The sequence below is a fragment of the Calliphora vicina genome, chromosome 5, assembly GCF_958450345.1.
Source record: "Calliphora vicina chromosome 5, idCalVici1.1, whole genome shotgun sequence".
Classification (NCBI taxonomy): Eukaryota; Metazoa; Arthropoda; class Insecta; order Diptera; family Calliphoridae; genus Calliphora; species Calliphora vicina.
The window spans coordinates 72691199-72704858 of record NC_088784.1 but is presented as its reverse complement, the minus strand read 5'-3'; the positions used below and the strand labels follow the sequence as shown (position 1 = coordinate 72704858).

General features: G+C 29.5%; 1 protein-coding gene across 6 annotated transcripts in view; it reads right to left on the bottom strand.

The window, feature by feature from the left end:
* The window catches only part of LOC135961080 (guanine nucleotide exchange factor DBS), a 272808-nt gene that overhangs the window by 243629 nt on the left and 15519 nt on the right, over positions 1-13660 (bottom strand). The window contains exon 1 of one of the 6 annotated variants that reach the window (XM_065512558.1): positions 13348-13366. The exons of 4 other annotated variants lie outside the window; for them this stretch is intronic. In XM_065512558.1, coding sequence (XP_065368630.1) covers positions 13348-13351 — 4 coding nt within the window. In that variant the 5' untranslated portion in view covers positions 13352-13366. Of the gene's footprint in view, positions 1-9157; positions 9236-13347; positions 13367-13660 lie in introns of those variants that run through there. One more of the 6 variants, XM_065512557.1, reaches the window with a different exon arrangement.

Here is a 13660-nt window from a genome sequence, read left to right as displayed (position 1 = left end):
GAATTATTCGGTTTTTCTCTTGTTCGAATAAGAGATTTTAACTTGTTCGAATAATTCGATCACACGTTTAAAAGTAATCGAATTATTCGAATAATTTGAATTTTTTTAAAAAAGTAAAGAATGAAGTTTTGATGTAGGTTTTATTGTTAAAGAAAAACAAAAAATATTAAAAAATGTTAAAAAACATTCGAAAACAAAGTCCATCATTAAATTTTTAACAGAAATATTCTGATCAGATTAACTCCCGAACAATCTACAAAACAATTGACTAGCAAACCCTTTAGTTTCCGTTTTGGAAACTACGCTTTAAAAAATTTGAGCTAGTTGGACATGATCCTGAATTCAAATACAATATAAACGTATTAAGAACTTTTTTATGTCGTTCATTAATTCGGATTTTAAATTGAGTAACTAATTCTTTAGTAAATTAATTATTCACTATTACTAAATTATTTATAACAAATTGTATTATAAATCAAGTTCTATCAACGTTGCCGAATCTTTGCATAATAAAGTGGTCTTGGAGAATAACACAATAAAGGGAATCCGTCGAAATTTTGATATCATTGTCAGTGAACGTGGCTAATTTGAAGTCAGGCAGTGCATTTACAAATACGCAAAAATTTTAATACCAACGATGTTCAAAATCATCTATAAGACTAACTCCATGCTTTTCTTGCATCAAAACGTTAGTTTGCAATATTTGTGTTATTTTGCAACACATATATTTTAAGATCATGGCCTTTGTCTATTTCAACGTAATCATTATAAATGTCATGCTCAATATCACTTTCGACGTTTCAAAATCACATTCTCCATCACATTCAACTCCACTTTAATCTAAGTTAATATTTTGATTATTAATTGCGATTCTTCTAATATTTCGCCAGCTAAATAACAAATATTTTATTCCGTACTTTTTATTTTCATTGGTTCAAGTCCGAAGTTAAAAATTTTGAAAGATTTCATTCAAATTGCAGTAATATTTATATATTTATATAAGGAGCTATCGGAACACTCATCTACAGTGATCGAAAGTCTCTTTGTCTTTAGTAATTTGTCGAATTTTAGAAACAATACAATTTTTGTGAGTCATTATTACATATTTAAATTTGAAATTATGAACAATTTTAATCAATTCAATAAATTTAAATATATATGAACATTATTTATTCGTTTTATTCGATTATTCTACATAAAATTGTTTGAATTATTCGTTATTCGAAAATGGCCATTTTTCAATGGTTCGAATAATTATTCGTAAGAAATTATTCGATTAATCGAACGATCATTAGTCGAATGAATACCCTACCAAATATACATGGCGCTAAGGTATTTGGTGGGACCAAAAGGGTCTTATCTATTATGAGTTGCTGAAATCTGGCCAGGGAACGTATACCCAACACAACTGATTCATTTGAAGCTAGTATTGGTCGAAAAAATCCTAGGATATGCGGCCATGAAATGAAACTGTAATATTACATCATGCAATACCTGTTAAAAACTATTTAGAATGAAGTGGTTGGGAAGTTTTGCCTCACCCGCTTTATAGTCCAGACCTTACCCCGTCCGTAAACTACTTGTTTCGATCGAAGCAGAATCGTTCTTGGCCTTAAAAGATGTGCAGTTCATTTGGCTCATAGGACATTATGACAATATGACTAATAGCAGACCATGTGAATACCCCAATTGTTTTTATAAATAAAAAATTATCGATAACAGATAACAGCAGAAAATTATATTATCGATAATTTTTTATATACAACTTAGTTTTCGATTATTATATTAGTAAAGTTTTCTATATAGAAAATTCTTTAAAATTCTTTAAAGAAAATTATTTTTCTTTATATAAAATTAATTAAATTCTTTAAAGAAAATTATTTTACTTAGTTTTTTATAGAAAATTGTTGATAATATTATTCGTATTCCTATATTTAAAATTATCGATAACTTGGTTTTCTGTAAATAAAATTAACGATAACTTAATTTTATCGATAAATATTTTCGATAACTTGGTTTTCTATATAGAAATATATCGATAATCTTAAAAATAAATAATGGATAATTTGATTTTATGCATAAAAAATTATCAATAACTTGATTTGCTATGAGGAATATGATAATTTTAAATTTTCCAAATATGTATGTCGAAATTTATTGATAACTTGATTTCCCAAATGTAAAATTTACGATTCCTTGATCTTCCATATAGAAAAAAATCGATAACTTGATTTCCTAAATATAAAATTTCGATAGCTAGATTTTCTACATAGACAATTTTGGATAATATGATTTATTTTATAGAAAGTGTTAGATAATATGATTTTTTGTATACAAAATAGTGTTATTATTGATATTTTTCCATAACTAATTAATATTCTAGGAATATGAATGTATTTAGTTAGTTGATTCCACAAATATGTATTAGTGTTAAAAACCTTTTGCAAAATATTTTCAACTATATAACTCAAATTATCAATAATTATAAAAGTGTGCAATTATTTACCGCATCTTATCTAATTTCAAGTACAAAATGTTATAGTTATTTACAAAATGTTTTTTTTACAATATTTAATTAGTTAATTAATACATTAAAGACATTTTCTTATTCATTAGGAACATATAGTTTGTTAGGAACTTTCGCTTCTGTAGCATTGCACAATGATCGCAATTTCATCTCACAGGAGGCGTAGGCGCATCCCAAACCAAATCCCATTCCCATCCACATAGGCCACGTTCGCCGTTTTAGAAATAAAGAGGAGGTCAAAAAGCCTATAACAAAACCACTTGATGATTTTATAAATGCATCTGTACAGCAACAATCTATTAGAGTAGCAAATTCTTCTTCGATGAAGGAGGGTTTAAGTCGAGAAGAGGACATTTTTAATATTTTCTACTACGTATTTTGCTTACTTTTTGTATTGAACGTTTTTAAAAATTTGTTTCTGATTCAAAAACTTTGACACTTAATTTTTTGTTTGTCTATAATTTATTGTTTCATTTTCAAAAAAAAAATTAGAGATGATAGTTTCATGATTGTAGTTTTAAAAGAAGAATATCGTCACCTTAAATAAAATCAATAACAGTAAAGTATTCTTGGCAATTTTTTGCATTGGAATTTCTTTAATTAAGTTGTAATTTCTTATCGTGATAAAATGTACCATAAGCAATCAAAAACTCGATTTTGAATTTTTGTGTCGTTACGTCCATTTGCATTCTTTAAATATTGAATTTAAAATACTTAGGTATCTATTTCTGAAGAATACGAATAAAATAATAATTACAATAGCAGCGTTCAAAATCTTTTGCAAATGGTTTTGCATCATTGTATATGCAATGCATTTTGACTTTACACTAACAAACTATATAGAAATACACCATTGCATGAATTTGCAATGCACAAAATTGTGAATACCGCTAATTTAAATATTCTGTAGGAAAAATATCACATCACCATGTGACGTTTGAATATTTGTATCATTCTTAACGAAACGGTAACTCTGCGAATGTAAAATTAACAGTTCTGTTAGACTGTCAATTGTTTTGAAAAAGAGACTAATGTTAACAAAACAATTCAGTGACAAGCAAATAAGAATGAAATAATCAAAACAAAACTGAAACATATTAAACAGGGTTGAAAAATGTTGCCACCATCTAGTAATAAGTAATTTCAACGATTTTTGTGTCAAAATAAACCACATACATACATCTCGTCCGCTCAATAAAACAATAGTGTATAATGCATTAAACACATTCAAGACAGCAGGCTACCAACTTCAATCTGTCAAAAATAAAATGCACACGTTTATATGGAGACGATTATTTTAACGACAGCACAGCTACACGGCCACACGACTACTCATGCCGATGTAGCCGAATTAGGCTAATTTCTATTTTTGTCAGCTACAAAACAGAAATAGTGTTGCTAATATAATAAACAAATGTAAATCAAATTAGTGCTTAAAAAAATATATTTTTTTACTTAATTAAGAGAAGTTTCTGATAACCATATTGAAATAAATTAATAACAGGTACATAATTAATTATAACCATATATATATTTTTACTCAAAATAATTGTTTCAATCTTAATTACATTGGAATTTTGTACGGTTATTTTTTATTAAAGTGGCACCACTGAATTATAAATCAGCTGTTTACTTTGTAGCTGTCGTCTTTAAAATAATTCAGTAGCTGCCACACGACTACAACTGTAACCAGCAGAATTTGTGTTCGTGTAGTCGTGTAGCCTGCTGTCTTGAATGTGTTTAATGCATAAGTTTGTCATTCCGTTTGTAATTTCCACAATATAATTTTCCGACCCTATAAAGTATTTATATTCTGGATCCTTATAGATAGCGGAGTCGATTAAGCCATGTCCGTCTGTCTGTTGAAATCAACTTTCCGAAGCCCATAAATGACTTACATACACGATCTCCGGAATTCTTCCGGATCGGTTGCTATTTAAAATCGAGAAAATCGGTCCACAAATGGCTAAGATATAAGGAAAAAACCAAGACAAATTCAATTTTTGACCTATTTTTGACCTACAGTGGCTGACAAAACAATGGAAACTTTTCCAAATATTTCATTAGTGGCCTAAAATCTGGAATAATTTTTTAAACAATTTTAACATTTTTGTAGTATTTTATTTGTATACTTTTATTAACATAATTTAACAAAAACAAAGGACATAATTAATTAAATCCTAAAAATGAGAAAACAAAATTAAAAGTTTTCTTTATTACGGCATTGACAAAACAATGGAAACTTAGGTATTATTTTAACAAATATGGTCTAAACTTTGCAATAACTCAATATTTTGTTGGGTATCCCTTATTTTTTATAACTGCTACACATCGATTGGGCAGGCCACTTCAAAACACGTACCTCGTTGGATTGTAACCACACGGTTACAACCCTACAGGCGTGTTTCGCATCGTTGTCGTGTTGGAATCTCCAAACTAGGGGCATATTTTCCTCAGCGTATGGATACATAACATCGTTTAATATGGTTCTGTATCCTATATATCTCATGGTATCTTTTATAACATGAATTGGGCCCATACCTTGCCCTGAAAAACATCCCCATACCATAATATTGCCACCGCCAAACTTTACAGTCTTATTTGTGTACTTTGGATCTAATCTTTTTCCCTTTGGTCGTCTTACAAATGTTCTCCCATCACTGCCTCTTAAATTGTATTTGGATTCGTCGGAAAAGAGGACAGTCTTCCATTTCTGTATCGACCAGTTTAAATGATCCCTGGCAAATTGTAGACGAGCAGAATGGTTGTTTTTAGAAATTAGTGGTTTTTTCACAGGACGATAGCAACCAAGACCAGCCTCATTTGCCCTGCGACTAACTGTTCGGGTACTTATTTCTAGTTTTAGGCTATTAACAACCTCTCGAGGAGTTATTTTTTTTGGAATTTCTTGAACTCTCTAGCTATTAAATTATCTTGTCTCGGAGTAGTCTTACGAGGTCTTCCACATAAATGTTGAGTTTTTTCAAAACCGGTCTCACGAAATTTCTTTATAATTTTTGAAACTGCTGATTTATTTATTGAATATTTGTCACAGATACTTTTTTTCAGAAGTTTAAAAGTTTCCATTGTTTTGTCAGTAGCGAAATAGTGAATATTTTTAATTTTGTTCCCTTTTTTCAGAATATAATAAATATGTTGTTTGTTTTTCAGTTAATTTATATAAATAAAACTATACAAGTAAAATACTAAAAAAAAAACTTTTTATTTTAAAAAAATATTTTAAATTTTGGGCTACATATGGAATATTTGGAAAAGTTTCCATTGTTTTGTAAACCACTGTATATCTGGATTACTAAGTTATTAGTACAGACAATATGGATATCTAATGATAGATATTTTAAAGACCTTTGCAACGACGTATATAAGACCATAGTAAGTTGGACCTACAATGGGTCATAATCGGAAAAAATATTTTTTAACAAAAAACAATTTTGGAAAAACAATTTTGTTTACATAAAAATATTTAAAATTTGTATTTTGAAGTACATATAATTTGGTGATTCGAACAGTCGAATATAGCTCATTTTCTGAGGGGGACTAGGAGCAAATGTTGCCCGATTTTCGCCATACTTTACAGTATAATTTTAGAGTACTTAGAACTAATTTGTACAAGATTTTATCATGATTACCGCATAATCAACATATTTATGACAGCTCAAACATTATTCCATGGGGACATTTGTATGGGGGCTACCAGAAATCAAGGACCTATATTTGCCATTTTCAATACCAAACAAAACTTATCAACAGAGAGTATTTGTGGAAAATTTCAGCCAGCTAGCTTCTTTCGTTTGGGCCCAATCGTATTTTCAACAGACATACCTAGATCGTCTTAGAATCTTATGAGGACCCAGAATATATACAGCCCAGTTATGAATAAAAAATTTTGAATAGGAAAAATGTGAAAAGGGAACATTTTTATTCATAATTGGGCTGATAACACTATGCGACAAATAGTAAGGTCAGTGATCGGCGGGGGTTCTGCCCAATGGGAAATGTTAGAACGGTAAAAAAGAAGTTAAACGTGTCCCTGAGTTTCGCTGGGTTAGGTCTAGGAATCGAAATAGTATATCGATTTGAAATTAGTATGTATTTCATAATTTTCGTTAGTTATCTTAAAAAAAAATTTCCTATACGATTCAACTAATTTCAAATCGATATATCTCGATTCCTAGACCTGACCCAGCGAAACGCCGGGACACGTATAACTTTTTTTACCGATATAACATTTACCGGTGGGCAGAACCCCCGCCGATCACTGACCCTACTATTTGTCGGATAGTGTAAGCTAATGTGGTTCTGCGAAAAAAATATTTTGAGGTGCTACACACGGAATAACAAAATCAATATACCCCCCATCTTTTTTGAGGGTGGGTATAAAAATAATAGAAGTATAAATAATATAGTATGTAAATAATATTGAAAGTTTCAATGAATAGCTTTATTAACGTTTTAGTCTATAATCTCTAATGAAGTAGTGAGATAAATTACAGTGTTGTTACAAAATGTAAATGTCCTTCAATCAGCAAATTATGTCATATAGTTTATTTTTATTTATTTATCGTAATTTACAATATTCCTATGAAAATACTAAAAGGAAAATACAAACATATTCATATATATAAAGATGACTATACTATGTAAATGATCTCTCCTATCTTGATAAAGTTACAAGGATAGTTGGCAAGGATGTTTGTATATTTTCTATTCATAGCTATGTCTACATTTTATAAGCATTGTAGCCCAGGGGTATAAAAATAAAACGATGTACTTGTATTTTTATCCATATAGACAACATCAAGCCCAAAACACTTAACGTGTCACTGGCAAAAGTTAGCAGATGGAATTGACACTTGTACCCACAACAGACATACATACAATCACAAAACGAACACTTATGGAGGATACACAAAGATTGACTGAAGAAATTTCCTTGTTTAAACAAATAAAATAAAAATCCTGCACAAGTTTTTCAATGATAATAGTGAGAAAGACAAAGAAACTTTGAGGCTTACATACATAAACTGGTGATAGAACATGTTAGAGCATGATTTTTTTTATCATAAATCACCTTCGTCATCAATGTCTTCATCATAGCAATCAGTGTCTTTTTTGATATTGATGAAGACACAAATGTGTAGATAATATGACATTGTCATCAAAGTTTGATAAAGTTTGATGATGAATTTCTTTAAGCTGTCTAAAAGTATGCTTCAGTTTATAATTATTTAATAGTTTATGGCCCAAAACACTTAATTCCTTTAGTTTTTTCTTACTAACTTATTTTGACCTACCTAAACGATGTTAAGAATCATTCCTAGGAAGTTCATATGTTCTAGAAAGTTGTTTATTGGGATCCTATGTACATTTTTGTAGTTGATTGTTTCCTTGAATTTTGAACGTTTTGCTATCTAGGGGCCTGAACAGGGGAAAAGAAGATGAAGTTTTTTGATTTTATATGTTCACTATTTTTGTTCTTTATGACAAGGGCTACAACTTTGCCTCAGAGATTATATATAAATTCAGAACTGTTTGCAAGATATATGAGCCTGAGAAAATGATAACTTTTTTGCAAAAATGACACCGAGGCCGCAAATCTTTGGGGGCCCATAAAAAAAGTGCATGACTTTGGGCAAAACTTGGAGACACGGATCCTATTTTTGGTCTTTTATCACGTAGTGGTGTCCGTATATGGTTATATTTCCATGACTCAAAAAACTTGCTAAAGGATATAAGCCATCAATAATATTAATTCAAGTGTCAACAACTTCAGTATAAAAGGATTAGATTTCGGTTATAATTTCGGGCCGAACATTCAATTTTTAACCCTTAAATGCATGATTTTTACTTTTATTTTTTTTATAAAGTATCAAATATTTAGTTGGTTTTTATTTATTATATTTCATTTAGCTTTAGTTTGATTTAGAATTTCGTTAGCTGAAACTTTTCGTACTCCATTTGATTTTTCTGAATTAGTATCAAGCTTATATTCGTCTAAAATTAAGTGGAACTGGAATGTAGACAATTGGCAACAATATGCATTTAAGGGTTAAATCGTTTTCATAATATTTCGAAATTTCATAGGTGTACAAAGAACCTTATAAATTTTAAAGTAAAATCACAAAAAATGCTTCTCCTGTAAAGTTAGTTGTTCTCAACTTACTATCAGTAAACTGTTAGGGCTTGAAATAGGTTGACTAATATCTACAATACCTGTATGAATACTTGTTTGTAGTAGAAAGTTCCATTTCTTACCTGTAAATAGAAAAAGAAACAATGCATATTACTTAATTAGTCACTGCAATTCTTTACACTTGGATAAATATTTATTGACAATTGCAATAATAACACGTAACAGTGTTTTAAGCGGCTATACGAAATCGTATATACTCTTCAGCCTAAGGCTGGAAAGAAACTGTTGATCTCTTGACCATTCCATTAAATAATTGTTTACGCGTAAGGCTCAATTTCAATTTCAAAATTATTGTATTTATTCCTTTAAAAATTCATTACTTAATTAATCTTTAAAATTTTATTTTAAGATCTTGAAACTCTTTTTTAAAGAAAACAGTAAAATTAAGATATTTTCATGGCATTAGTAACACTCACTTGTTTGCTTATTAAATAATTTAAATTTTTGATAATATTTTTTCACAAGTTTTTTGGGTTTCAACATTTTGTTTGCCAGTTTTTAGTTTTATATAGTTTTTTTTTCTATTTGCTAAATTTGCAAGCAATTTAATATCAAATAAATTATTTTGTTTAATAAAGTTTTAACCGTTTTAAAGAAGCACGTATTAAAGACTAATTATTAAAAATATTTTTCAATACAAATTAAGCCCAATTGTTGGGGACACATAATAAATATATGTATGTAAGTGTGTAATGTAACGTTTAAAAAATATAGACATTTTAGCAATTAAAGTAACAAAAATTTACTCATACAAATATGTAATTGCAGGTGCGTAAGAAAACAAAATATGAGTGTTATTGATTTTATTTTGGGTTGATAAATAAAATAAACAAAATTTATATTCAGTGAAGATACAATTACAAAGAAACAAAGAAATTAACCATATTACTTGTGAGCTGAAGGCCTCAGTTGCTATTGCTCTTTATTTTTAATTATATTATAATCTTAATTGTACTCTAAATCTTTATGAATAAATAAATTAACTATATTTTGGATTAATATAGAAAAAAACGGGAACATCAAAATACAAATACAACAAATAATAATAATCTACATAAAACATCTTGCATACAAATTATAGAGCCTTCATTTATAAGCAAACTCAAGAATTCAGTTCCCTTATGACTTGCAAAAAGCACCAACTAATCTCGCCTATTCTGTAAATCGAGTGATTTCAAATACGAGCGATTTTCAAAACCGAATATTCAAAATATTTATGTTTTTCAAATCGCACGATTTTGTTCATTGAAACAAAGTTGTTTACCCGAAAGTAAAACGAGTAAATCATATGAATTCGATTTACAGAACCCAAAATATGTGAATTAGTTTAAAAACGAAATCGTTATCCGGATTCGTTTAACAGAACTGGGGGTATATTTTAACAAATTTAACGATTTTGTACATTGAAACAAGTTTGTTTAGTCGAAAATAAATCGAATAAATCATGTGGATTCGATTTACAAAACACCAAAATATTTGATTTAATTTGAAAAACAAAATCGTTATGAACTAAGTCCTAAAACCTGGCGAAAAAAGGCGCCATGTTACCTGACGGAGACATAGATTTCCTATGTGGGATTCCGTTATACAAATGCAAGCTATTAATTAGTAATTTTTACTATGAGCTCGCTCAGGCTAGATGGGGTTGTGAACCCACATGCACTATAACCAGGACGATATGGCCCCGACTGAATCGGGGACGAACAACATATCTTCTTGGCTTTACGCGCTCACAATTGAGTGGTGTAGTGGCGGTCATAACCGGACACTGCACCTTTGGTAACCACGCTAGGTGACTTGGCTTGCCATACCACGACTTCTGCAGAAGTTGTCAAAACGAGGAGGAGGATGAGACTATTTTTCATCTTCTTTGTCATTGTCCAGCATTAGGAGATCTACGCCTAAGGTTTCAGGGACATCGTTCCCTAAATAGTCTTTCTGAGCTCTCGAATATGAGGCTTGAGGGCATTAGTGCCTTTATAGGAAGTAGTAATTGGTTAAAAAGACCAGACACGGGGATCTCTTTAGAGTGACCTAATAACCGCCGACTCATTGGTACGTAACTTTTAAGATCTCCTCCCTCTCTCTTTCTTCAGACATCTCCATCTTAACTTTTCCAATATTCTCCTTCTCTCTTTTCACTTATATCTGTCCCTCTTTCTTCTGTTTTCTTATACTTTCAGGTAACACAAAGAGACCATTGCATGGACCCATGTGAGCTGCTCTTCTTTTTCTTCATTTCGTGGCTGCCTTAAAACCTAACCTAAGTCCTAAAACCAAAAATGATTAAAAGCCCCAAAAGTTAATAAAAACAAGTAAAACAAGAAAGGCTTTTTAATATAAAGAGTGAACCAAAACAAACTTATACTTGTATTTAGTTAAATAAAACTTAAACCGTTCAATATAAAAATTTTCAAAAATACGTAAATTTATTCAAATATTTTACAAATTTATTAAACATTAAGATATTGGCATATTACACGGTATTTTTTCAGAAATCCTCCCATTAATGGTTTTATAGTTGCTTCCGTTACCTTTTTAGACGAGGTGGTCCACTTACGCTTAAAATCGAGCATATCCTGGAATACCTTTCCTGTGTTCTTTAATTCTTTGGTTTGGCGGTTTAGTTCGTTTCGTGGTGGTTAATTTAATATAGAACATTTGGGGTTTTAATTCATAATGAATTAGTCCGCCATCTCTATAATTGAATTTCAGAAGTTTCTAATTGTATTTTAAAACTTTCCAATTGAATTTCAGAAAATCTGATTGTATTTCAAAAAGCTCCAATTATATTTCAGAAATTTCCATTTGTATTTCAGAATTTTCCAATTGTATTTCAGAACACTATAATAAAAGATAGATAGATTTGAAGGAGACCCATAGGATTCATTGTAATACCCTTAAGAAGCCAATCTATATCCCTGATAAAGCCTAGTAGATTTCCTAGATCATATCTAGCTCTATCCCCCAGTTCATCAAGGAATCTTCCCTCAGCAATTTTTGTCTGAGACCCTGTAGTCTAGGACAGTTACAATATACTCGTACAACCTACAGAAGTCCTGTGGGCACATAATCCAGTTACCAATGAAGGCTCCAATTGAATAGTGTGCGGTTATCACTCCTACTAAAGACCTGAGACTTTACTATCCAACCCAATTAAAAAGATAAAATTTGAATTTCTAAAATTTAATTGGAAATTTCTAAAATTTAATTGGAAATATCTTAAATGCAATAGGAAATGGTGTTGTCAAAAATAATTCTTTTACTTTCCTCACTGTTATAAATTAATTAATTTCAATAGTAGATTAACTAAATTGTAAAGACTAGTGTTGTCAATTATTCGAGTTTTATTTTAATACTAGCGTATACCCAGCGTGTGCTACTACTCTAAAAATACTCTATAAATAGAGGGGGTTTATAATAAACATTTTTCTATCAAATTAATGTACAAAAAAAAAGTTTAAAAAAGTTACAAAATCCATTTGAATTTTTTTTTTGGAAAGACGAATGGTAGTCAATTAAATTTAACTTCTGGAATATGGGATACAAAAAAGTGCCAAAACTCCATTTTCGTCCGTTTTATTCCCTTTAAAAGTAAAAAATCATAAAGTACCACACACTTGTCCACTTATTTTTTGAATAAATTCATATTGAGATTTTGGTGCTAGCTTTATTAGTTTCGGAGATATAGAGATGCCTATCATATCCCAGTTTTACCGATTTTTACCGCCTTAAAATTTGAACGTTAACCTTTCCTAGCACTTTAGTAGTCACAAGTTTTTCGTTTTTAAGGTAGGTTTCATAACGTTCTGATGTTTTAATCCAAAATGGATTGGAAAATGATTGTAGAAAGCCGTTTCTAATAAAAGGTTTAATATTAAAATTTAAAATAAAATTATAAAATTTTAATACTGTTTCATAAACGATTCTTTTAAATTTTATATTGAAAATTAATTTATTCGGCTATTCGATTATTCGACAATTATCGAATTGACAATTATTCTTAATTGAAAAAAATAATTTTTAATCGAATAAAATATTTTTCCCAATTATTCGAATGTCAACCCTAGTAAATCCATAAGAAAGGGTTAAATAAAGTACATATACGACAAACCCAATAGAGTTTCATATAATGCACAAAACAAAGAAATTTACATAAAATTTTGTCTGAATTTAAGTGGCTGGCCAAACTCATATGTGGTTACATATATTTTAAAGGCATAAATTACGTTTTTGAGTAATTCTATTAAAAATTCCAAACACGTAAGTTAATAATTTTGAGTCATGTAATAAACAATAAATAATATTTTTAATTTTATTGTAAAGTTAACAAAATAAAAGTTCAAGTTGAAGAGCTTGAACAAAATAAAAACAAACAAAACAGAAAAACAACTTCTAGGCCAATAAGAACAAAAACAATAACAACGAGGAAAATGGAAAACACCCCAGACATAAGGGAGTCTACATAAAATTTTTGCTTTTATAAAACAAAAAACACAAATTATATATTAGATTTTTACATATCTTCAATAATAAACAATTTAATTCACACTTTAAACAAATTTATTGTTTTTATTTAAATAAATAATACTAATTCCTGGCTTACCCATTTTGTTTTATTGTTTCTAGACTGGCATTTGCTTTTTTGTACTTCATAAAATCAGAAATCAGCTATTTTTCCAACATAAACACTTAGATTTCAATTTCCTGGCCTGGTTTTTATTAAATTCATTTATTTCTTTTAATTATTGGCCATATATTTTTAAATAAACACAATTTTCTTTTAACAACCGCCTTTTTTCTCATGCGAAAGAACAAAATACACTTTTTCTTATGTATTTGTTTATTTTCGAACAGCTGTTGCTGTTAAGAATGACACAGTAACAGCAAGAGAGTAAGAAAATGTGAAAGAGAACTGG